Source organism: Cherax quadricarinatus, chromosome 3 (assembly GCF_038502225.1).
Source record: "Cherax quadricarinatus isolate ZL_2023a chromosome 3, ASM3850222v1, whole genome shotgun sequence".
Taxonomy (NCBI): Eukaryota; Metazoa; Arthropoda; class Malacostraca; order Decapoda; family Parastacidae; genus Cherax; species Cherax quadricarinatus.
Window position 1 is genome coordinate 77,647,708 of NC_091294.1, and position 24,222 is coordinate 77,671,929.

The 24,222-nt window shown below is 41.0% G+C and overlaps 1 protein-coding gene across 5 annotated transcripts in view; it reads left to right on the top strand.

Annotated features, from left to right (window-relative positions):
- The window catches only part of LOC128704721 (uncharacterized protein CG5902), a 107,905-nt gene that overhangs the window by 57,415 nt on the left and 26,268 nt on the right, over positions 1–24,222 (top strand). For all 5 annotated transcript variants that reach the window (XM_070092771.1, XM_070092778.1, XM_053799870.2 and 2 more), the window contains one exon: positions 10,597–10,727. In XM_070092771.1, coding sequence (XP_069948872.1) covers positions 10,597–10,727 — 131 coding nt within the window. The remainder of the gene's footprint in view (positions 1–10,596; positions 10,728–24,222) is intronic.

Sequence of the window (24,222 nt, forward strand, 5' to 3'; positions counted from 1 at the left end):
TGCACCTGGAGAAGAGAGAAGTGTAGAGGAGAGAGAGAGATTTTGGGAAATGTTGAGTGAATGCGTGGGGAGTTTTGAATCAAGTGTGAGAGTAATGGTGGTTGGGGATTTTAATGCTAAAGTGGGTAAAAATGTTATGGAGGGAGTAGTAGGTAAATTTGGGGTGCCAGGGGTAAATGTAAATGGGGAGCCTTTAATTGAGCTATGTGTAGAAAGAAATTTGGTAATAAGTAATACATATTTTATGAAAAAGAGGATAAATAAATATACAAGGTATGATGTAGCACGTAATGAAAGTAGTTTATTAGATTATGTATTGGTGGATAAAAGGTTGATGGGTAGGCTCCAGGATGTACATGTTTATAGAGGGGCAACTGATATATCGGATCATTATTTAGTTGTAGCTACAGTTAGAGTAAGAGGTAGATGGGAAAAGAGGAAGGTGGCAACAACAAGTAAGAGGGAAGTGAAAGTGTATAAACTAAGGGAGGAGGAAGTTCGGGTGAGATATAAGCGACTATTGGCAGAAAGGTGGGCTAGTGCAAAGATGAGTAGTGGGGGGGTTGAAGAGGGTTGGAATAGTTTTAAAAATGCAGTATTAGAATGTGGGGCAGAAGTTTGTGGTTATAGGAGGGTGGGGGCAGGAGGAAAGAGGAGTGATTGGTGGAATGATGAAGTAAAGGGTGTGATAAAAGAGAAAAAGGTAGCTTATGAGAGGTTTTTACAAAGCAGAAGTGTTATAAGAAGAGCAGAGTATATGGAGAGTAAAAGAAAGGTAAAGAGAGTGGTGAGAGAGTGCAAAAGGAGAGCAGATGATAGAGTGGGAGAGGCACTGTCAAGAAATTTTAATGAAAATAAGAAAAAATTTTGGAGTGAGTTAAACAAGTTAAGAAAGCCTAGGGAAAATATGGATTTGTCAGTTAAAAACAGAGTAGGGGAGTTAGTAGATGGGGAGATGGAGGTATTGGGTAGATGGCGAGAATATTTTGAGGAACTTTTAAATGTTAAGGAAGAAACAGAGGCAGTAATTTCATGCACTGGTCAGGGAGGTATACCATCTTTTAGGAGTGAAGAAGAGCAGAATGTAAGTGTGGGGGAGGTACGTGAGGCATTACGTAAAATGAAAGGGGGTAAAGCAGCTGGAACTGATGGGATCATGACAGAAATGTTAAAAGCAGGGGGGGATATAGTGTTGGAGTGGTTGGTACTTTTGTTTAATAAATGTATGAAAGAGGGGAAGGTACCTAGGGATTGGCAGAGAGCATGTATAGTCCCTTTATATAAAGGGAAAGGGGACAAAAGAGACTGTAAAAATTATAGAGGAATAAGCTTACTGAGTATACCAGGAAAAGTGTACGGTAGGGTTATAATTGAAAGAATTAGAGGTAAGACAGAATGTAGGATTGCGGATGAGCAAGGAGGTTTTAGAGTGGGTAGGGGATGTGTAGATCAGGTGTTTACATTGAAGCATATATGTGAACAGTATTTAGATAAAGATAGGGAAGTTTTTATTGCATTTATGGATTTAGAAAAGGCATATGATAGAGTGGATAGAGGAGCAATGTGGCAGATGTTGCAAGTATATGGAATAGGTGGTAAGTTATTAAATGCTGTAAAGAGTTTTTATGAGGATAGTGAGGCTCAGGTTAGGGTGTGTAGAAGAGAGGGAGACTACTTCCCGGTAAAAGTAGGTCTTAGACAGGGATGTGTAATGTCACCATGGTTGTTTAATATATTTATAGATGGGGTTGTAAAGGAAGTAAATGCTAGGGTGTTTGGGAGAGGGGTGGGATTAAATTATGGGGAATCAAATTCAAAATGGGAATTGACACAGTTACTTTTTGCTGATGATACTGTGCTTATGGGAGATTCTAAAGAAAAATTGCAAAGGTTAGTGGATGAGTTTGGGAATGTGTGTAAAGGTAGAAAGTTGAAAGTGAACATAGAAAAGAGTAAGGTGATGAGGGTGTCAAATGATTTAGATAAAGAAAAATTGGATATCAAATTGGGGAGGAGGAGTATGGAAGAAGTGAATGTTTTCAGATACTTGGGAGTTGACGTGTCGGCGGATGGATTTATGAAGGATGAGGTTAATCATAGAATTGATGAGGGAAAAAAGGTGAGTGGTGCGTTGAGGTATATGTGGAGTCAAAAAACGTTATCTATGGAGGCAAAGAAGGGAATGTATGAAAGTATAGTAGTACCAACACTCTTATATGGGTGTGAAGCTTGGGTGGTAAATGCAGCAGCGAGGAGACGGTTGGAGGCAGCGGAGATGTCCTGTTTAAGGGCAATGTGTGGTGTAAATATTATGCAGAAAATTCGGAGTGTGGAAATTAGGAGAAGGTGTGGAGTTAATAAAAGTATTAGTCAGAGGGCAGAAGAGGGGTTGTTGAGGTGGTTTGGTCATTTAGAGAGAATGGATCACAGTAGAATGACATGGAAAGCATATAAATCTATAGGGGAAGGAAGGCGGGGTAGGGGTCGTCCTCGAAAGGGTTGGAGAGAGGGGGTAAAGGAGGTTTTGTGGGTAAGGGGCTTGGACTTCCAGCAAGCGTGCGTGAGCGTGTTAGATAGGAGTGAATGGAGACGAATGGTACTTGGGACCTGACGATCTGTTGGAGTGTGAGCAGGGTAATATTTAGTGAAGGGATTCAGGGAAACCGGTTATTTTCATATAGTCGGACTTGAGTCCTGGAAATGGGAAGTACAATGCCTGCACTTTAAAGGAGGGGTTTGGGATATTGGCAGTTTGGAGGGATATGTTGTGTATCTTTATATGTTTATGCTTCTAGACTGTTGTATTCTGAGCACCTCTGCAAAAACAGTGATAATGTGCGAGTGTGGTGAAAGTGTTGAATGATGATGAAAGTATTTTCTTTTTGGGGATTTTCTTTCTTTTTTGGGTCACCCTGCCTCGGTGGGAGACGGCCGACTTGTTGAAAAAAAAAAAAAAAAAAAATATATATACGTGTATATATATATATATATATATATATATACACACACACACACACATATACACACACACACACACACACACATACACACACACACACACACACACACCCACACACACACACACACACATACACACACACCACACACACCACACACACAGGTACCATCTGACTTATGACCAAGCTTGGTTCCGACCAACTGGCCATAAGTCAAAATGGACGTAAGTCGAACCTTTGAAAATTGCTGACATACTGGGTAGGGCATAATGTCAAACTTTTCCTATATAAACTACCTACATAGTACTGTAATGTAATGTACAATCATTATTTCATTCTTTTTACCATAATTTACTTCTATTGTTATATTTTAATTATTTATGTACTGTATATAATGTATACATGGTAGTGAACTGTATTGTAAATTTTACATCACATACAGTATCATGTATTACTGTTATCTTTATGTATTGTTGACACAGCGGAATGGGAAAATACCACTGGTAGTGTCATCCTGCCAGAATGTTGTGTAACCTATACCCGAAATGCCTAGCCATGCTAGGTGTTCTAGTGGCCCCCTCTGTAATTAGTATTTTATTACATGTAAACCACACAACCAAAATCTGTAAACCTCGCATTGTAATCCTTATAGAGAATAAACTTTGATTTGATTTGATTTGATAAGTAAAGAGAAACAACTCTGGAACATGTTTACCTGGAGTTTACCTGGAGAGAGTTTCGGGGGTCAACGCCCCCGCGGCCCGGTCTGTGACCAGGCCTCCTGGTGGATCTGATCTGGAAAACCAACGTACGAGCCACAGCCCGGCTGATCAGGAACTGTAATACGTATCTGGCTGGCTGGCTAACCGGGTGGGTGGCTGACTGACTGGCTAACTGAATGTGGCTGTCTCTCTCTCTGTATCTCTCTCTCTCTGTATCTCTCTCTCTATATCTCTCTGTATCTCTCTCTCTGTATCTCTCTCTGTATCTCTTTCTCTGTATCTCTTTCTCTGTATCTCTCTCTCTGTATCTCTCTCTCTGTATCTCTCTCTCTGTATCTCTCTCTCTGTATCTCTCTCTCTGTATCTCTCTCTCTGTATCTCTCTCTCTGTATCTCTCTCTCTCTGTATCTCTCTCTCTCTCTCTCTCTCTCTCTCTCTCACACACACAGGTACACATAAGTGAAGTTATCATACATAGTATAAATTACCTAGGATAACCCAAATAATCCAGACAAAGTGCTATACAGTGGATCTGTGCTCCAGTGCCCTAAATTAATATTAATAATAATAATAATTATTATTATTATTACAATAATACACATGTACTACTACTACTAATAATATTATTATTAACCCCTTGACTGTCGCAACCACCAGTCCTGAGGTGTCTCCTGGTGTCGCAAAATTTAAAAAAAAAAAAAAAATTTCTTATGAAATGATAGAGAATCTTTTCCCGATTGTAATGACACCAAAAAAAAACGAAATTTGATGGAAAACTGACAGAATTACGCTCTCGCAAAGTTAGCGACCTCGGCAATATTTACAAATCAGCGATTTCGCCGATTTGTAATTCCATTGTTCCAGTCGATCAAACTCATAGGTATTTCTTTAGAACTCCGTTTTTTCTATTGATTGAGTACGAGAAACAGCCCATTTACCAATTTCAACTACCCAATAACGTGGTCAGAAATTTGCAATTTGGCCAATTTCACGAAAAATTAAAAAATATGACAATTTCAAAATAAGGTCTAGAATGAACAATGCATACACTCCTGGCTCTAAAATAACATTTTCTTTGTTCATCAGTCATGTCTCCAGGCCCCTCTGATATTACTCTTGCTTTCTATTTTGAACAAAAAATAGAAGATTTACTGTTATGCAGACTACTGCAATATTGTAATAATTGTATAAATACATGTAATGTCAACCCATTCATGACTGCATATTAGAATGGCTAGTTGGACATTTATTGGACAATGATATCATTTGTTTACTTTTGAACATCGGCAAAAAATCAAACATTTCCTGTACTTTGAGCTCCATTTCCAGGTTCTTTTTATAGTAAAATCAATCAAAATCACCTCTATTTCTATAATGTGTTTTCCATTCTGTCAAATGAGACCAAGAAAACGAGTATACAACCATAAATACTATACGAAAATAAACCACAAAGTCGGCATTTTAATTAAAAAAAACGGTCGGCATTTTTTTTTCTCATTATGCACTGCGTGCTCCAGGATTTTTTTTTATATGGTGCACACTGACCACACAGACCCATTCTCTCACATGTGGGCCTACCAGCTTTCTCCTGCTTGATTTGAAGCCGCTAGAATTTATGAGTATATATACGTCAAACACGGTACCTCGTAAGACATATATATACGACCAAAACAGTCAAAGGGTTAAACTATAATATAATAATCGTGTCCACTCATTACTTACCTTAAAATATCAGTAGTTTTAATGTAGAGTGAGAGGTGAGTAAACAAGATTAACTGAATAAACGAGAGAGAGAATGAGAGTGTAGAAGGTTCATGAGTTATGTAAACAAACATTGTTGTTGTTGTCATTACCAGCCCGGACACGAATGGTTTTTGTTCACTCTGTCAAGCCGACCAGAAAAACATCTCATATTTGCTAATTTATATGTTTATATGTTATGTAGCATGTTTATTATATAATTTTGAAAAAAATCATAGATGAATTAAGCAAAATGTCTATATTAATGTTTTATTGTGTTATTATCACTATTAATATGGCGTCTTCAAGACCAATTACACTCTTAATGAGTGGCTCCGAGACAGACAAGCAGACAGAAAGACAGACACAGGTAGACAGAAAGACAGACACACAGGTAGACAAAGACAGACACACAGGTAGACAAAGACAGACACACAGGTAGACAAAGACAGACACACAGGTAGACAGACAGATAAACAGACAGAGATACAGACAGACACAGATATACAGGCAGACAGATACAGACAGGTTTATGTGCAACAGTGAAAACAAATAGAGAGTTGGAGAGTAAGAGCCTTTCTTGCCACAATCTCCAGTGCAAGATTCAGACTTCATCTTAGGGGCCATGGTGAAATTTACTGTCCAGTTAGTACATTTAATACAGTATGATGCTGCTGATAGGGCAGGGTTGCTCAAACTGATGCTGCCTGCATGACACATTGCCGCCGCGAGTATTGTCAAATATTGTACAGCGGTGTGCATCAGCCGGCCCAGCCCAGCTGCCAGATGCATGGTCGTAAGTCAAGTGGACGTATGTTGAGCAGGTCGTAAGTCGGATGGTAGGTGTATTTTTTTTTTTTCAACAAACCGGCCATATCCCACCAAGGCGGGGCGGCCCAAAAGGAAAAACAAAAGTTTGTTTAAATTTAGTAATTTATACGGGAGAAGGGGTTACTAGCCCCTTGCTCCCGGCATTTTAGTCGCCTCTTACAACACGCATGGCTTACGGAGGAAGAATTCTGTTCCACTTCCCCATGGAGATAAGAGGAAATAAACAAGAACAAGAACTAGAAAGAAAATAGCAGAAAACACAGAGGGGTGGGTGTATATATATGCTTGTACATGTATGTGAAGTGTACACATACATGTGCCACCCCACCCCAGTGGGATACAGCTGGTATGTTGAAAGAAGAAGATATATATATCCTAGGTAGTAGGTTGGTAGTCAGCAACCACCCAGGGAGGTACTACCGTCCTGCCAAGTGAGTGTAAAACGAAAGCCTGTAATTATTTTACTTCATGGTAGGATTGCTGGTGTCCTTTTTTTCTGTCTCATAAACATGCAAGATTTCAGGTACGTCTTGTTACTTCTACTTACACTTAGGTCACACTACACATACATGTACAATCATATATATATACACCTACCATCCGACTTACGACCTGCTCGACTTACGACCTGCTCAACTTACGACCACTCGACTTACGACTGTGTTTTTTATGCCAAATTTCTGGGAAATAAACAACTACAGTGGACCCCCGGTTAACGATATTTTTTCACTCCAGAAGTATGTTCAGGTGCCAGTACTGACCGAATTTGTTCCCATAAGGAATATTGTGAAGTAGATTAGTCCATTTCAGACCCCCAAACATACACGTACAAACGCACTTACATAAATACACTTACATAATTGGTCGCATTCGGAGGTGATCGTTATGTGGGGGTCCACTGTATTTGTGTTGTACACAGTGTTTGTCCTAAACCTTACCGTATAAAATACAGTACTAACAACATAAAAAGTAAAGTAAAACATGAAATACCAAAATAAAACAATAAAATAAAGTCATTTCAAAAATGTTTTGTTGATATTCAGTAGTAAATTTCGACTTACGACCATTTCGATTTACGACCGGTTTCTCTGAACCGAACTCAGTCGTAAGTCGGATGGTAGGTGTATATACACACACACCCCTCTGGGTTTTCTTTTATTTTCTTACTAGTTCTTGTTTATTTCCTCTTATCTCCATGGGGAAGTGGAACAGAATTCTTCCTCCATAAGCCATGTGTGTTGTAAGAGGCGACTAAAATGCCGGGAGCAAGGGGCTAGTAGCCCCTTCTCCTGTATAAATTAGTAAATTTAAAGAGAGAAACTTAAGTTTTTCTTTTTGGCCCACCCTGCCTCGGTGGGATACGGCCGGTTTGTTGAAAGAAGAATATATAGTATATATACTATATATATATATTTTGTATATAGTACATAAATGAAAAATAACATATATAGTGTTCGCTACTATCCCATTTTTCAGGCATTATTATGAACACAGGTATAGTATGGCCTGCAACCTGGCCGTAATGGCTTTCAAAGTGGACCAAACAAACTCAGCAATAGTACATGAATTGTATTTCCTTCACCAGATATAATTTGCCAGATATATACAAGTATGTACACTTATATACCACACAGTGACAGATGGCAAAAACAGAAGCCAGAGAGAGTGCACTGTATCAACCATCAACTTAGGCAAGTCTGTCAATTCGCTTATCACAAGTGAACCACGTTGCTTCAGTTTCACGGGTTTGCCTGTGATTGGCCAATGAATCATGGTACAGTGGACCCCCGCATAGCGAACTTAATCCGTGCAAGAGGGCTGGTCGTTATGCGAAATGTTCGCTATGCGAATTAATTTTCCCCATAAGAAATAATGGAAATAAAATTAATCCGTGCAAGACACCCAAAAGTATGAAAAAAAATTTTTTTACCACAAAAAAATGTTAATTTTAGTACACACAAACTGAAAAAGGCATGCACAATTACATGACACTTACTTTTATTGAAGATCTGGTGATGATTGATGGGATGGGAGGAGGGGAGAGAGAGTGTTAGTGTTTAGAAGGGGAATCCCCTTCCATTAGGACTTGAGGTAGCAAGTCCTTTTCTGGGGTTACTTCCCTTCTTCTTTTAATACCACTAGGACCAGCTTGAGAGTCACTGGACCTCTGTCGCACAACATATCTGTCCATAGAGGCCTGTACCTCTCGTTCCTTTATGACTTTCCTAAAGTGTTTCACAACAGTGTCATTGTAATAGTCACCAGCACGGCTTGCAATAGCTGTGTGAGGGTGATTTTCATCAAAAAAGGTTTGCACTTCAAGCCATTTTGCACACATTTCCTTAATCTTTGAAGTAGGCAATTCCTTCAATTTCTCTCTCCCCTCCTCTGAACCAGTTTCCCCAGGTCTGGCCTCTTGCTCTTGAAGTTGATCTATCAGCTCATCAGTGGTTAGTTCTTCATTGTCCTCCTCCACCAACTCTTCCACATCCTCCCCACTAACCTCCAACCCCAAGGACTTCCCCAATTCCACAATTGATTCCTCAACTGGTATACTACTCCTCTCAGGGTTAGCCTCAAACCCTTCAAAATCCCTTTTGTCTACACATTCTGGCCACAGTTTCTTCCAAGCAGAGTTCAAGGTTCTCTTAGTCACTCCCTCCCAAGCCTTACCTATAAGGTTTACACAACTGAGGATATTAAAGTGATCCTTCCAAAACTCTTTTAGAGTCAATCCAGTGTCTGTGGTCACTTCAAAGCACTTTTGAAACAGAGCTTTTGTGTACAGTTTCTTGAAGTTGGAAATGACCTGCTGGTCCATGGGCTGCAGGAGAGGAGTGGTATTAGGAGGCAAAAACTTCACCTTAATGAAGCTCATGTCCCCATAAAGTCGCTCTGCCACGTCTGTAGGATGACCAGGGGCATTGTCTAACACCAGGAGGCACTTAAGGTCTAATTTCTTTTCAGTTAGGTAATCTTTCACATTGGGGGCAAATGCATGGTGTAACCAGTTATAGAAAAATTCCCTAGTGACCCATGCCTTACTGTTTGCCCTCCACAGCACACACAAATTATCCTTGAGGACATTCTTTTGCCTGAACGCTCTGGGAGTTTCAGAGTGATACACTAATAAAGGCTTAACTTTGCAATCACCAGTAGCATTGGCACACATGAGAAGAGTAAGCCTGTCTTTCATAGGCTTATGTCCTGGGAGTGCCTTTTCCTCCTGAGTAATGTAGGTCCTGCTTGGCATTTTCTTCCAGAACAGGCCTGTTTCATCACAATTAAACACTTGTTCAGGTTCCAGTCCTTCAGTTTCTATGTACTCCTTGAATTCATGCACATATTTTTCAGCCGCTTTGTGGTCCGAACTGGCAGCCTCACCATGCCGTATCACACTATGGATGCCACTACGCTTCTTAAATCTCTCAAACCAACCTTTGCTGGCCTTAAATTCACTCACATCATCACTAGTTGCAGGCATTTTTTTAATTAAATCGTCATGCAACTTCCTAGCCTTTTCACATATGATCGCTTGAGAGACGCTATCTCCTGCTAGCTGTTTTTCATTTATCCACACCAATAAGAGTCTCTCAACATCTTCCATCACTTGCGATCTTTGTTTCGAAAACACAGTTAAACCTTTGGCAACAACAGCTTCCTTGATTGCCGTTTTCTTGCCCACAATAGAAGCGATGGTTGATTTTGGTTTCTTGTACAACCTGACCAGGTCGGTGATACGTACTCCACTTTCATACTTATCAATGATTTCTTTCTTAATTTCAATGGGTATTCTTACCCTTTGAGGTGTAGGGTTGGCACTAGAAGCTTTCTTGGGGCCCATGGTCACTTATTTTCCACAAACAGCACCGAAAACACTGTAATAATACGAAATATTCCGAGTGTATGCTTGAATGTTACCGCGGAGGCTAGCTGGTAAACAATGGGACGGGCGGCACATGTGAGGCTGGCTGAGGGCCCACATTGGACGCGTCTCGAACGAAGTTCGCTGAGCGGGTTTTTGTCTACTATGCGGGGCAAAATTTTAGCGGACAAAGCGTTCGCTATGCGGAATGTTCGCTATGCAAGGCGTTCGCTATGCGGGGGTCCACTGTACTGATTTAATTACGGGTACCCTATGATAGTTAACCTTTTAGCACCCAGTTTGCTGGTTGGAAAGCAGCCTCTATGGGAGTGAGATATGCTGAATAAATTGTAACATACTCATAACATGCCATAGGCATCCATGGTAGTTCTTGGAACATATGCCTCGCTAATATCAAGGGACTACCATATTTATATTGCACATGTATATGTTTAAATAAGTGTAATGTGCATTGTTTCAGGTTGGGACCATGAGCAGACTATAGATTCATTACTCAGGAAGGGTGGCTATAAGGGCCCGGTGACCAGCGAGGTTCGACGCAGCATAAAACTGACCCGTTACCAGAGTGAAAAAATATCCGTTACATTTCAGGTAAGAGAGTGTGGGTGTTTGGGTGGGTGCGGATGTTTGGACGAGTGGAGGTGTTTGGACGGTGCAGTCAGCTCTTGTGTGGAACTCCTCTCTACTGTCTGTTGAATTTGTAATTGTAATTAAAACACTTCATTCAGAATTGAATAATGCCTGAAAAAGTTAATTTGGAATTTAATAACACCTGAATAACTCCATTCAAAATTGAACTGCAGGAGAAGAGGCCTTCATAGTGCCTGCTGCTCAATTCTGGATTAACTTGTTTAACTGTTCAGCTGTTCATTCATTCAGTATATAAAGGAGCTTCATAAGAGGGCTGACTGCACTCCATAATAGTGTCTAGTAGTGACTGCAGTTAATTTAGAGAAGTGCAGGGAATTGAACTGGTGTACCCCATATAATAGCATAACACAGCAGATAATAATGCTAATAATAATACAGTAAGTCCTTGACTTAAACATATTGGGGACCTGAATTGTGTATGATATTCATAATACACCTTGGTAGTTAGTTGTTGACAACAACTTCCCAGGGAGGTGCTACCGTCCTGTGGTAGTTAGTTGTAGACAACAACTTCCCAGGGAGGTACTACTGTCCTGTGGTAGTTGTAGACAACAACTTCCCAGGGAGGTGCTACTGTCCTGTGGTAGTTAGTTGTAGACAACAACTTCCCAGAGAGGTACTACTGTCCTGTGGTAGTTGTAGACAATAACTTCCCAGGGAGGTGCTACTGTCCTGTGGTAGTTAGTTGTAGACAACAACTTCCCAGGGAGGTACTACTGTCCTGTGGTAGTAAGTTGTAGACAGCTACCTCCCAGGGAGGTACTACTGTCCTGTGGTAGTAAGTTGTAGACAACAACCTCCCAGGGAGGTGCTACTGTCCTGTGGTAGTAAGTTGCAGAAACAATCCCCCAGGGAGGTACTACTGTCTTATGGTAGTAAGTTGTAGACAGCTACCTCCCAGGGAGGTACTACTGTCCTGTGGTAGTAAGTTGTAGACAACAACCTCCCAGGGAGGTGCTACCATCCTGTGGTAGTAAGTTGTAGACAACCTCCCAGGGAGGTACTACTGTCCTGTGGTAGTAAGTTGTAGATAACAACCTCCCAGGGAGGTGCTACCATCCTGTGGTAGTAAGTTGTAGACAACCTCCCAGGGAGGTACTACTGTCCTGTGGTAGTAAGTTGTAGACAACAACTTCCCAGGGAGGTGCTATTGTCCTGTGGTAGTTATAGACAACCTCCCAGGGAGGTACTACTGTCCTGTGGTAGTTGTAGACAACAACCTCCCAGGGAGGTACTACTGTCCTGTGGTAGTTAGTTGTAGACAACCTCCCAGAGAGGTGATACCATCCTGTGGTAGTAAGTTGTAGACAACCTCCCAGGGAGGTACTACTGTCTTATGGTAGTAAGTTGTAGACAGCTACCTCCAAGGGAGGTGCAACCATCCTGTGGTAGTAAGTTGTAGACAACCTCCCAGGGAGGTACTACTGTCCTGTGGTAGTTAGTTGTAGACAACCTCCCAGAGAGGTGATACCATCCTGTGGTAGTAAGTTGTAGACAACCTCCCAGGGAGGTACTACTGTCTTATGGTAGTAAGTTGTAGACAGCTACCTCCAAGGGAGGTGCAACCATCCTGTGGTAGAAAGTTGTAGACAACAACTTCCCAATGAGGTGCTATTGTCCTGTGGTAGTAAGTTGGTAGACAACAACCTCCCAGGGAGGTGCTACCATCCTGTGGTAGTAAGTTGTAGACAACAACCTCCCAGGGAGGTACTACTGTCCTGTGGTAGTTAGTTGTAGACAACAACCTCCCAGGGAGGTGCTACCATCCTGTGAGAGTAAGTTGTAGACAACAACTTCCCAGGGAGGTGCTACTGTCCTGTGGTAGTTGTAGACAACAACCTCCCAGGGAGGTACTATTGTCCTGTGGTAGTTAGCTGTAGACAACCTCCCAGGGAGGTGCTACCATCCTGTGGTAGTAATTTGTAGACAACCTTCCAGGGAGGTACTACTGTCTTATGGTAGTAAGTTGTAGACAGCTACCTCCCAGGGAGGTGCAACCATCCTGTGGTAGTAAGTTGTAGAAACAACCTCCCAGGGAGGTGCTACTGTCCTGTGGTAGTAAGTTGTAGACAACCTCCCAGGGAGGTACTACTGTCCTGTGGTAGAAAGTTGTAGACAACCTCCCAGGGAGGTGCTACTGTCCTGTGGTAGTAAGTTGTAGACAACCTCCCAGGGAGGTGCTACTGTCCTGTGGTAGTAAGTTGTAGACAACAACCTCCCAGGGAGGTGCAACCATCCTGTGGTAGTAAGTTGTAGAAACAACCTCCCAGGGAGGTGCTACTGTCCTGTGGTAGTAAGTTGTAGACAACCTCCCAGGGAGGTACTACTGTCCTGTGGTAGAAAGTTGTAGACAACAACTTCCCAGGGAGGTGCTACTGTCCTGTGGTAGTAAGTTGGTAGACAACAACCTCCCAGGGAGGTGCTACCATACTGTGGTAGGAAGTTGTAGACAACCTCCCAGAGAGGTACTACTATCCTGTGGTAGTAAATTGTAGACAACCTCCCAGGGAGTTACTACCATCCTGTGGTAGTAATTTGGTAGACAACAACTTCTCAGGGAGGTGCTACTGTCCTGTGGTAGTTAGTGGTAGACAACAACCTCCCAGGGAGGTGCTACTGTCCTGTGGTAGTTAGTGGTAGACAACAACCTCCCAGGGAGGTGCTACCATCCTGTGGTAGTAAGTTGGTAGACAACCTCCCAGGGAGGTACTACTGTCCTGTGGTAGTAAGTTGGTAGACAACAACCTCCCAGGGAGGTGCTACCATCCTGTAGTAGCAAGTTGGTAGACAACCTCCCAGGGAGGTACTACTGTCCTGTGGTAGTAAGTTGGTAGACAGCAACCTCCCAGGAAGGCACTACTGTCCTGTGGTAGTAAGTAGGTAGACAACAACCTCCCAGGGAGGTACTGTTGTCCTGTGGTAGTAAGTTAGTAGACAACCTCCCAGGGAGGTACTACCATCCTGTGGTAGTGAGTTGGTAGACAACCTCCCAGGGAGGTGCTACCATCCTATGGTAGTAAGTTGGTAGACAACAACTTCTCAGGGAGGTGCTACCATCCTGTGGTAGTAAGTTGGTAGACAACCTCCCAGGGAGGTACTACCATCCTGTGGTAATAAGTTGGTAGACAACCTCCCAGGGAGGTGCTACCATCCTGTGGTAATAAGTTGGTAGACAACCTCCCAGGGAGGTGCTACCATCCTGTGGTACTAAGTTGGTAGACAACCTCTCAGGGAAGTGCTACTGTCCTGCCAAGTGAGTGTAAAATGGAAGCCTGTAATTGTTTTAATTGATGGTAGGATTGCTGCTGTATTTTTTCTGACTCATAAACATGCAAGATTTTGGGTATGTCTTGCTATTTCTACTTACATTTAGGTCACACTACACATGCATGTACAAGCATATATACACACACACCCCTCTGGGTTTTCTTCTCTTTTCTTACTACTACTTGTTCTTATTTCCACTTATCTCCATGGGGAAGTGGAACAGAATTCTTCCTCCATAAGTCATGCGTGTCGTAAGAGGCCACTAAAATTCCAGGAAGAAGGAGCTAGTAATCCATTCCATATACATTACTAAAGTTAAAAAGAGAAACTTTTTTTTTTGGGGGGGGGGTTGAGGGGGGGACCCTGCCTTGGTGGAGTATGGCCAGTTTGTTGAAAGAAGAAATATATAATAATGATATTATACACAATACGGAAGATTCTCGACATGAATGTAAGTCAAGAACTTACTGTATTATGAATATTATACACAATTCAGGTCCCCAGTGTGTTCGTAAGTCAAGGACTTGCTGTATTATTATTTGCTTGATACACTGTTTATACAATTGGGTGTGCATGCAGAGCATTTTTGGTAACCTTACGCTTAACTTTAGCCTACAGTGGCAATAAGTAATTGCTTGTATTAAAGATTTCTCAAGAATAAATCTAGGAATTACAAGGTGAACAAGCAGTTACTTATGATTGCATTACAAATAATGAGACTTAGAATACATAATTTTTCATGTTTGTGGTTCAGAGAATTATTTTGCATTTTAACACATTTAACACGTACAGTATTTGATTGCTGTTAAGTTATATTAAGGAGTTATTTTTACATTAGCTCTGAAGATGCTGGTAGAGAGGCTGTGGAGTTATGAGGTAGATAGAGGGGCTGTAGAGTTATCAGGTAGATAGAGGGGCTGTAGAGTTATCAGGTAGATAGAGGGGCTGTAGAGTTATCAGGTAGATAGAGGGGCTGTAGGGTTATCAGGTAGATAGAGGGGCTGTAGAGATATTAGGTAGATAGAGGGGCTGTAGAGTTATCAGATAGATAGAAGGGCTCTGGAGTTATCAGGTAGACAGTTTCAGATTTTGGGTTCTTTTATGCTCATTGAGATTTTACAAAAGTTAAGTTCAACACAGGAATATCATAGATTTTTATGTTTAGTATTATATCTATGGGTTCTGTTGCAACCACAGTAGGGCCCCGCTTTACGACATTTTGCTTTATGGTATTCCGCTAATACGGACATTTCAAATTATGACCAAAACTCGCTATACGGCTCCCCCAACCTGACTTTCTAATACGGTAACCGCGCCTCATCTGGTTTGTTTACATTCTCCATGAGCACCGCATCTCTCCATTATGTCTGGAAACTTTCCAAAATTTAAAATGTTTTTAAAAGTTATTTCATATTTTATGTGCACTCTTGGTAATTATACAGTGGAACCCTGGATTTCGCCCTTAACTCTTTGACTGTCGCAAACTCATTTCTGAAACTGTCATTCTATGTTGCAAAATTTTTGGAAAAAAAAAAAAAATCTATGAAATGATAGAGAATCTTTTCCTGATGGTAATGACACCAAAAAGTATGAAATTTGATTGAAAACTTACGGAATTATGCTCCTGCGAAGTTAGTAATCTTGGCAATATATATGCATCAGCAATTTTACCGACTTGGCCATTTCCATTGTTCCAGTCGACCAAACTCATAGCTATTTCTTTAGAACTCCATTTTTTCTATCAATTGTATACAAGAAACTGCCCATTTACCAATTTCAACTACCTAATAAAGTGTTCAGAAATTGGCAATTTGGCCAATTTCACGCAAATTAAAAATGTTGATTTCAAAATAGGGTCCAGAATAAACAATGCAGACATTCTTGGCACAAAAATAACATATCCTCTGTTCATTAGTCACGTCTCCAGGCCCCTCTTATATTACTGTTGCTTTCTATTTTGATTTTTTATTCATACAAAAAATAGAAGATTTACTGTTATGGAGACTACTGCATTATTGTAAAAATGGTATAAATAATATCAGTGCACTAGTGAAAGAATATTAGACTCGCCAGTTGACGTGTATTGGACATGTGGTGTGATTTGCTTACTCTTGAACATTGGTAAAAATCGAACATTTCCGCTATTTTGAGCTCAATTTCAAGGTACTTTTCATCGTGAAACCAATCAAAATCATCTCCATTTCTGTAATGTATCTTCCATTCTATCAAATGAGACCAAGAAAACTAGAATACAACCATAAATACTATACGAAAATACACCTCAAAGTCGGCATTTTAATCCAAAAACACTGTCGCAGTTTTTTTTTTCTCATTATGCACTGCGTACTGCAGGATTTTTTTATACAGTGCACACTGACCACACAGACCCATTCTCTCACATGTGGGCCTACCAGCTTTTTCCTGCTTGATTTGAAGCCGCTAGAATTTATGAGTATATATACGTCCAAAACACTGGCTCGTAAGACGTATATATACGGCCGAAACAGTTTAAAGGGTTAATCCATTCCAGAAGGTTGGTCTAAATTCGAAATGGACAAAAACCGAAGCAATATTTCCTATAAGAAATAATATAAATACAATTAATCCGTTCCAGACACTCAAAAATACAGTGGTCCCTCGTTTTTCGTAATTAATCCGTTCCTGGAGTCGTTACTATAAATGAAATTTACGATTTACGAATCAATTTTCCCCATAAGAAATAATGTAAATACGATTAATCCGTTCCTGACACCCAGAAGTATTAAAACAAAATTTTTTTACATGAAATATACATGTAGTACATAAACAATACAATGGGAAATGATGAATGAAACATTAACAGCATAACACTTACCTTTATTGGAGATTCTTCTTAGTGTATGGGAGACTGGAGGAGGAGAGAGAGTGGATTGTTTATAGTTTGGAAGGGGAATCCCCTTCCATCAACACCTCAGGTACCCTTTGCTTTTCTGGGGTTGCTTCTCTTCTCTGTTTCTTAATGCCACTAGGACCACCTTGAGAGTCACTGGAGTCCTGTCTCACAAAATAACTGTGGAGAAGGCTCTGTTTCTGGCGTCTCTTTAACACTTCCCTAAAATGGCCCAAGACTTTGTCACTGTACATGTTGCCAACCTGGCTTACAACAACCTTGTTAGGGTGATGTTTCTCCATAAAGCTTTCCATTTTACCTCACATAGTAAAAATCTCTCTAATTTCTGAAGAAGGCACCTTCTTCCATCTCTCTTCCTCCTCCTCTGCAGCAAGATTCTGAGCTGCGATGTGTTGCTCTTCCTGCTGAAGCTCTTGCAGCTCCTCAGTGGTGAGCTCTTCATTGTGGTCTTCCACCAATTCTTCCACATCCTCCAAACTCACATCCAACCCCATGGAACTCCCCAGTGCCACAATTGATTTTACAACAGACATAGTTTCATTAGGGTCAGTCCCAAATCCTTCAAAATCCCTCTTGTCGACACAATCTGGCCACAATTTTCTCCAGGCAGAGTTCAAAGTCCTGGTAGTCACTCCCTCCCAAGCCATACCTATAAGGGTTATGCAATGGAGGATGCTGAAGTGTTCTCTCCAAAATTCCCTTAGGGTCAAGTGAGTGTCTGTGGTCACAGTCAAGCACCTTTGAAACATTGCTTTTGTGTAGAGTTTTTTAAAGTTTGCAATAACCTGCTGGTCCATGGGTTGGAGGAGAGGAGTGGTATTCGGGGGCAAGAACTTTACTGTGATGAACCCAAACTCCTCGAAAATTAGGTCATCCAAGTTTGGAGGATGAGCAGGTGCATTGTCCATTACTAGCAGGCACTTGAGATCCAATTTCTTTTCCAGGAGATACTCCTTCACACTAGGGCCAAACACTTCATTGAACCACTAGACGAAAATTTCCCTCGTGACCCATGCCTTACTATTAGATTTCCAAAACACACACAATTTACTCTTCATAACATTGTTTTTCCTGAACACTCTGGGATTTTCTGAATGGTACACTAGTAATGGCTTCACTTTGAAATCCCCACTAGCATTAGCACAGAATATTAGCATCAGCCTGTCTTTCATAGGCTTGTGTCCTGGCATTGCCTTTTCCTCTTGTGTAATGAAGGTCCTCTTTGGCATTTTCTTCCAAAAGAGGCCTGTTTCGTCACAATTGAACACTTGTTCAGGTTTCAGTCCTTCAGCCTCTATGTACTCCTGGAATTCATGCACATATTTTTCAGGAAGGGTTGTTGAGGTGGTTCGGACATGTAGAGAGAATGGAGCAAAACAGAATGACTTCAAGAGTGTATCAGTCTGTAGTGGAAGGAAGGCGGGGTAGGGGTCGGCCTAGGAAAGGCTGGAGGGAGGGGGTAAAGGAGGTTTTGTGTGCGAGGGGCTTGGACTTCCAGCAGGCATGCATGAGCGTGTTTGATAGGAGTGAATGGAGACAAATGGTTTTTAATACTTGACGTGCTGTTGGAGTGTGAGCAAAGTAACATTTATGAAGGGATTCAGGGAAACCGGCAGGCCGGACTTGAGTCCTGGAGATGGGAAGTACAGTGCCTGCACTCTGAAGGAGGGGTGTTAATGTTGCAGTTTAAAAACTGTAGTGTAAAGCACCCTTCTGGCAAGACAGTGATGGAGTGAATGATGGTGAAAGTTTTTCTTTTTCGGGCCACCCTGCCTTGGTGGGAATCGGCCAGTGTGATAATAATAATAATAATTTTTCAGCCGCCTTGTGGCCCGAACTGGCAGCCTCACCATGCCTTACCACACTGTGTATGCCAGTACGGTTCTTAAATCTCTCAAACCAGCCTTTGCTGGCCTTAAGTTCACTCACATCACCACTATTTGCAGGCAATTTCTTTACCATATCTTCATGCAGCTGCCTAGCCTTTTCACAAATAATCGAAGTCATAAGAGTATCTCCTGCTAATTGTTTCTCATTTATCCACACCAATAATAACTTCTCAACCTCTTCCAGTACTGGTGATCTCATTTTTGTCAGCATAGTTACTCCCTTTGCAACAACAGCGTCCTTTATTTCCTTTTTCTTGGCCACTATGGAACATAAGGTTGTGTAGGGTTTCTTATACATCCTGGACAGTTCGGCCACACTTGTACCACTTTCATATTGTTCAATGATGGTTTTCTTAAATTCAGTCATATTTCTCACCTTCTTTACCACAGGCTTGGCACTAGGAGCTTTCTTTGGAGCCATGGTAGCTTATTTAGTACTTGCAAGCACTAAAATAAATGGAATATTATGAAATATTTCGCTGGAGCATGTGAGGGGACCTTCGCTCACTGGTAAACAATGCCTGACTGGCTGCCGCCCCGGCTCACGCTGTGGGTACGCATCCCGGACGAACTACGACTCGCGAGTCAACCTATGAAGAGCGAGTCCATGTTTATACGAAAATACCCCTATGATTGGCGAAATTTACGATTGCCGGGAACTATGAAAAGCGGGGGACCACTGTATAAACAAAAAATACATTTTTTTTTTTAAAAATAACTATAGTTTTACATACAGAAAACAATGAGAAAGAAATATAAATGACTAATGAAATGGATAAATGAACATTTAACATCACACTTACCTTTATTGAAGACTCTTGTTGGGGTATGGACGGCGAGGAGGGGAGAGGAAGGAGGAGCAGGTATCAAAGCCCTATCTGGGGTTACTTCCCTTCTTTGTCTTTTACTGGCACTGGACCCCTGTCGCACTAAAAATCTGTCAAGAAAGCTCTGTTTCTCGCATCTCTTTAAGGTTTGCCTAAAATGGGAAAAGGTATTGTCACTGAACATGTTGCAGATACGACTTGTATCAGCTTGGTCAGGGTGATATTTTTCCACAGAAGTTTGCACCTCATTCCACTTCACACAAATGTCCTTAATCACTGTGAGTGATCTCTGTTTCATTAGCATATTTACTCCTTTCGCAACATCAGCTTCCTTGATTTCTACTTTCTTTACCAGGATGGAAATGATTGTTGATTTGGGCTTGTCATACATCCTGGCGAGCTTGGCAACACCTACGCCACTTTCGTATTTTTCTACAATCTCTTTCTTGATTTCTATCATGTTTCTTACCTTCTTTACCAAAGGGCTGGCACTAGGAACTTTCTTTGGGCCCATGGTGGCTTATTTCGTAGTCGCACTCAATAAACAAGCACAAAAAACAATGGATTATTACAAAATGTTTTGGATGAATGCTCACTCAGCCAGTGACAGAGCCAGATTGAGACACGTACGCATGAATGACGGCATCCCAGGCGGGTGGATGTGTCTGATACAGATGATTTCCAGGACGAGGTATGAAATCTTTACCAGGACGGAAATGATTGTTGATTTGGGCTTGTCATACATCCTGGCGAGCTTGGCAACACCTACGCCACTTTCGTATTTTTCTACAATCTCTTTCTTGATTTCTATCATGTTTCTTACCTTCTTTACCAAAGGGCTGGCACTAGGAACTTTCTTTGGGCCCATGGTGGCTTATTTCGTAGTCGCACTCAATAAACAAGCACAAAAAACAATGGATTATTACGAAATGTTTTGGATGAATGCTCACTCAGCCAGTGACAGAGCCAGATTGAGACACGTACGCATGAATGACGGCATCCCAGGCGGGTGGATGTGTCTGATACAGATGATTTCCAGGACGAGGTATGAATTCCGGAGCGAAATTTTGCCGAAAAAGTGGTTGAAATCCGAATCGTAACATATCCAGTGCGGATGAAATCTGGGGTTCCACTGTACTTATGTATACCTGTATCTAAAAATATTTACACACTGTGCTGGCATGCAGGTACACATTAAAATCAGTAAGTGTGTCTTATGTCTCGAGACGTCATATTAGTAATGATAATAATAATACTTCTCCATGGGGAAGTGGAACAGAATTCTTCCTCCGTAAGCCATGCGTGTCGTAAGAGGCGACTAAAATGCCGGGAGCAAGGGGCTAGTAACCTCTTCTCCTGTATAATTTACTAAATGTAAAAGGAGAAACTTTTGTTTTTCCTTTTGGGCCACCCCGCCTTGGTGGGATACGGCCGGTGTGTTGAAAGAAGAAGAATAATAATACTCAGTAATAATCACTGAGTCTCATTAAATGTTGTATATTACGTTAATATACACATTTTCATTAATCCATCTATGATATTTTTTCAAAATTATATAATAAACACAATACGTACATAAGATACAAACATGATAAATACACCCCCCAGTAGAATAAATTAACATAAATATGAGTTGTGGTAGCCAGGCGATTTGTATGAGTGACGGCAAGAATACCATTTTCTCAAGTCCAACATAAGAGAAAATGTGTATACTACAATATTACTGGGGGGTAACTATATAAAATTATTCCTCTCGTATTCCTTCACTTGGAGCATCATTTCTTTTAAAAATTGTGTTACATGAGAATGGGAGTGTTGCTCTTTATTTATTCTACTGTATCAATGTGGAGACATCATGTACACAATGTAACTTGTACACATACCAGACGCGTATGCCTGGTTTGTTTACAAAGCTCATGTACGCCTGGTTTGTTTACATAACTCCGCACCTGTCCTCTCTCATGTACTCATTCTCTCTCTCTCTCTCTCTCTCATTTATTCGTTTTATCTCGTTTACTCACCTCTGACCCTACATTAAGGCTACAAATATTTTAAGGTAATTAATGGGTGAACTGTATATGCATTTTATCGCTCTGGGATGCTTTAAATGTCATAGAATATTGTGTGTGGCCTGGTATGGTGGGTATGGTAGTCTGTCTGGCTACCATACATACCACACCTGATTTCTTACAACAAATACTACTACTCTCACCCTAGATTAAGATTACAAATATTTTAAGGTAAGTAATGAGTGCACTATGTGTGTATTTTATTTTTTTATTGTTTTTAATGCCTGGTTCTATTGCTAACTTAATATATGTTAGTGTAAACTTGTTATCTAGTATTTATATGCATTTATAAGTGGAAAAAAGGGTGTTTCACTTTACGGCGATTTCCGCTTTATGGCGGTACCCTGGAACCTAACCTGCCATGTAAGTGGGGCCCTACTGTATAAAGAAAGTGTTCCAGGTCAGGATTAATGTTACGTATAATTAATTATTCTTGATATGTAGTATACCCTAGGTAGTAGGTTGGTAGACAGCAACCACCCAGGGAGGTACTACCGTCCTGCCAAGTGAGTGTAAAACGAAAGCCTGTAATTGTTTTACATGATGGTAGGATTGCTGGTGTCTTTTTTTTCTGTCTCATGAACATGCAATATTTCAGGTACATCTTGCTACTTCTACTTACACTTAGGTCACACTACACATACATGTACAAGCATATATATACACAGCCCTCTGGGTTTTCTTCTATTTGCTTTCTAGTTCTTGTTCTTGTTTATTTCCTCTTATCTCCATGGGGAAGTGGAACAGAATTCTTCCTGATGAACATCAAAATGGTATACAATACCGACAGGTTGTTAGGTAAGACACATATGCAACAGTTAGACAACTTTATTCCGAAACGTTTCGCCTACACAGTAGGCTTCTTCAGTCGAATACAGAAAGTAGGCAGGAACAGTAGAGATGTGAAGACGATGTAATCAGTCCATCACCCTTAAAGTCGTAGAATTTGAGGTTGTCAGTCCCTCGGCCTGGAGAAGTTCAGTTCCATAGTCAGGAACTATCTTCCTGACTATGGAACTGAACTTCTCCAGGCCGAGGGACTGACAACCTCAAATTCTACGACTTTAAGGGTGATGGACTGATTACATCGTCTTCACATCTCTACTGTTCCTGCCTACTTTCTGTATTCGACTGAAGAAGCCTATTGTGTAGGCGAAACGTTTCGGAATAAAGTTGTCTAACTGTTGCATATGTGTCTTACCTAACAGAATTCTTCCTCCGTAAGCCATGTGTGTTGTAAGAGGCTACTAAAATGCCGGGAGCAAGGGGCTAGTAACCCCTTCTCCCGTATAAATTACTAAATTTGAAAAGAGAAACTTTTGTTTTTCTTTTTGGGCCACCCTGCCTTGGTGGGATACTGCCGGTGTGTTGAAAAAAAAAAATGTAGTATACACAGTAGTAGGAGTGAATGTTGTGTATATTAAGTAGGTTTAGGTGTTTGAAGAGTGGGGGAGTGTGTTGTCTAGCAGTGGACTCTGTGATCATTGGTACTGTAGCCTATTGTTGAGTTATTATTGGCTTAAGGTGATTTGCTGTTGTGGATCCCCAGACACAAATAGCATAGGTGAGGTAGGGATAGATTAGTATGTAGTATAATGTAAGCAGTGCTGATTGTGAACTGTAGGCTAGGTTCTGGGGTACTGTAGGGTCCTGCTTATACAGCAGGATAGGTTCCAGGCTACTGTAGGGACCCCTCTTATATACAGGAGAGGTTCCAGGCTACTGTAGGGGCCCCTCTTATACAGTGGACCCTCGCCTAATGATATCAATCTGTTCCTGAGAGCTCAACGTTAGGCGAAATTATCGTTAGCCGAATTAATTTTCCCCATAAGAAATAATGGAAATCAAATTAATCCGTTCCTGACACCCCAAAGTATGAAAAAAAAAATTTTTACCCCATGAAATATTAATTTTAATACACACAAACTGAAGAAGACATGTACAATTACATGACACTTATCTTTATTGAAGATCTGGTGATGATTGATGGGATGGGAGGAGGAGGGGAGAGTGTGGATGGTGTTAATGTTTAGAAGGGGAATCCCCTTCCACTAGGACTTGAGATGTCAAGTCCTTTTCCGGGGTTACTTCCCTTCTTTTAACCCTTTGACTGTCGAAGGGCCCAATCCTGAAGTTGCTCCTGGTGTCGCAAAATATTCGAAAAAAAAAAAAATATTTTTTCTTATGAAAATGTTAAGATTATTTTTCTGATTGTTTTAGTCCCAAAAAAAAAATTTTTCCCATCAGTACTTACCGAGATATAGAGGCATGAAGTTTGCAGAAAATGAGCCGTGTATGGCAACAGCGGCGACTGCCGCTCAACCGGTAAACTTTAGTTTACTTGTATTTGAAGGTTTGTTGTTTTTTTCACTATTTTATTTTTTCACATAACTTATGTGGCCTGTGAGACCAAAGTAAGGTGCAATGTACATATATACACTCGTTGTATACAACACAATAAGCACACAAACATAATTATCAATATATTGTTTA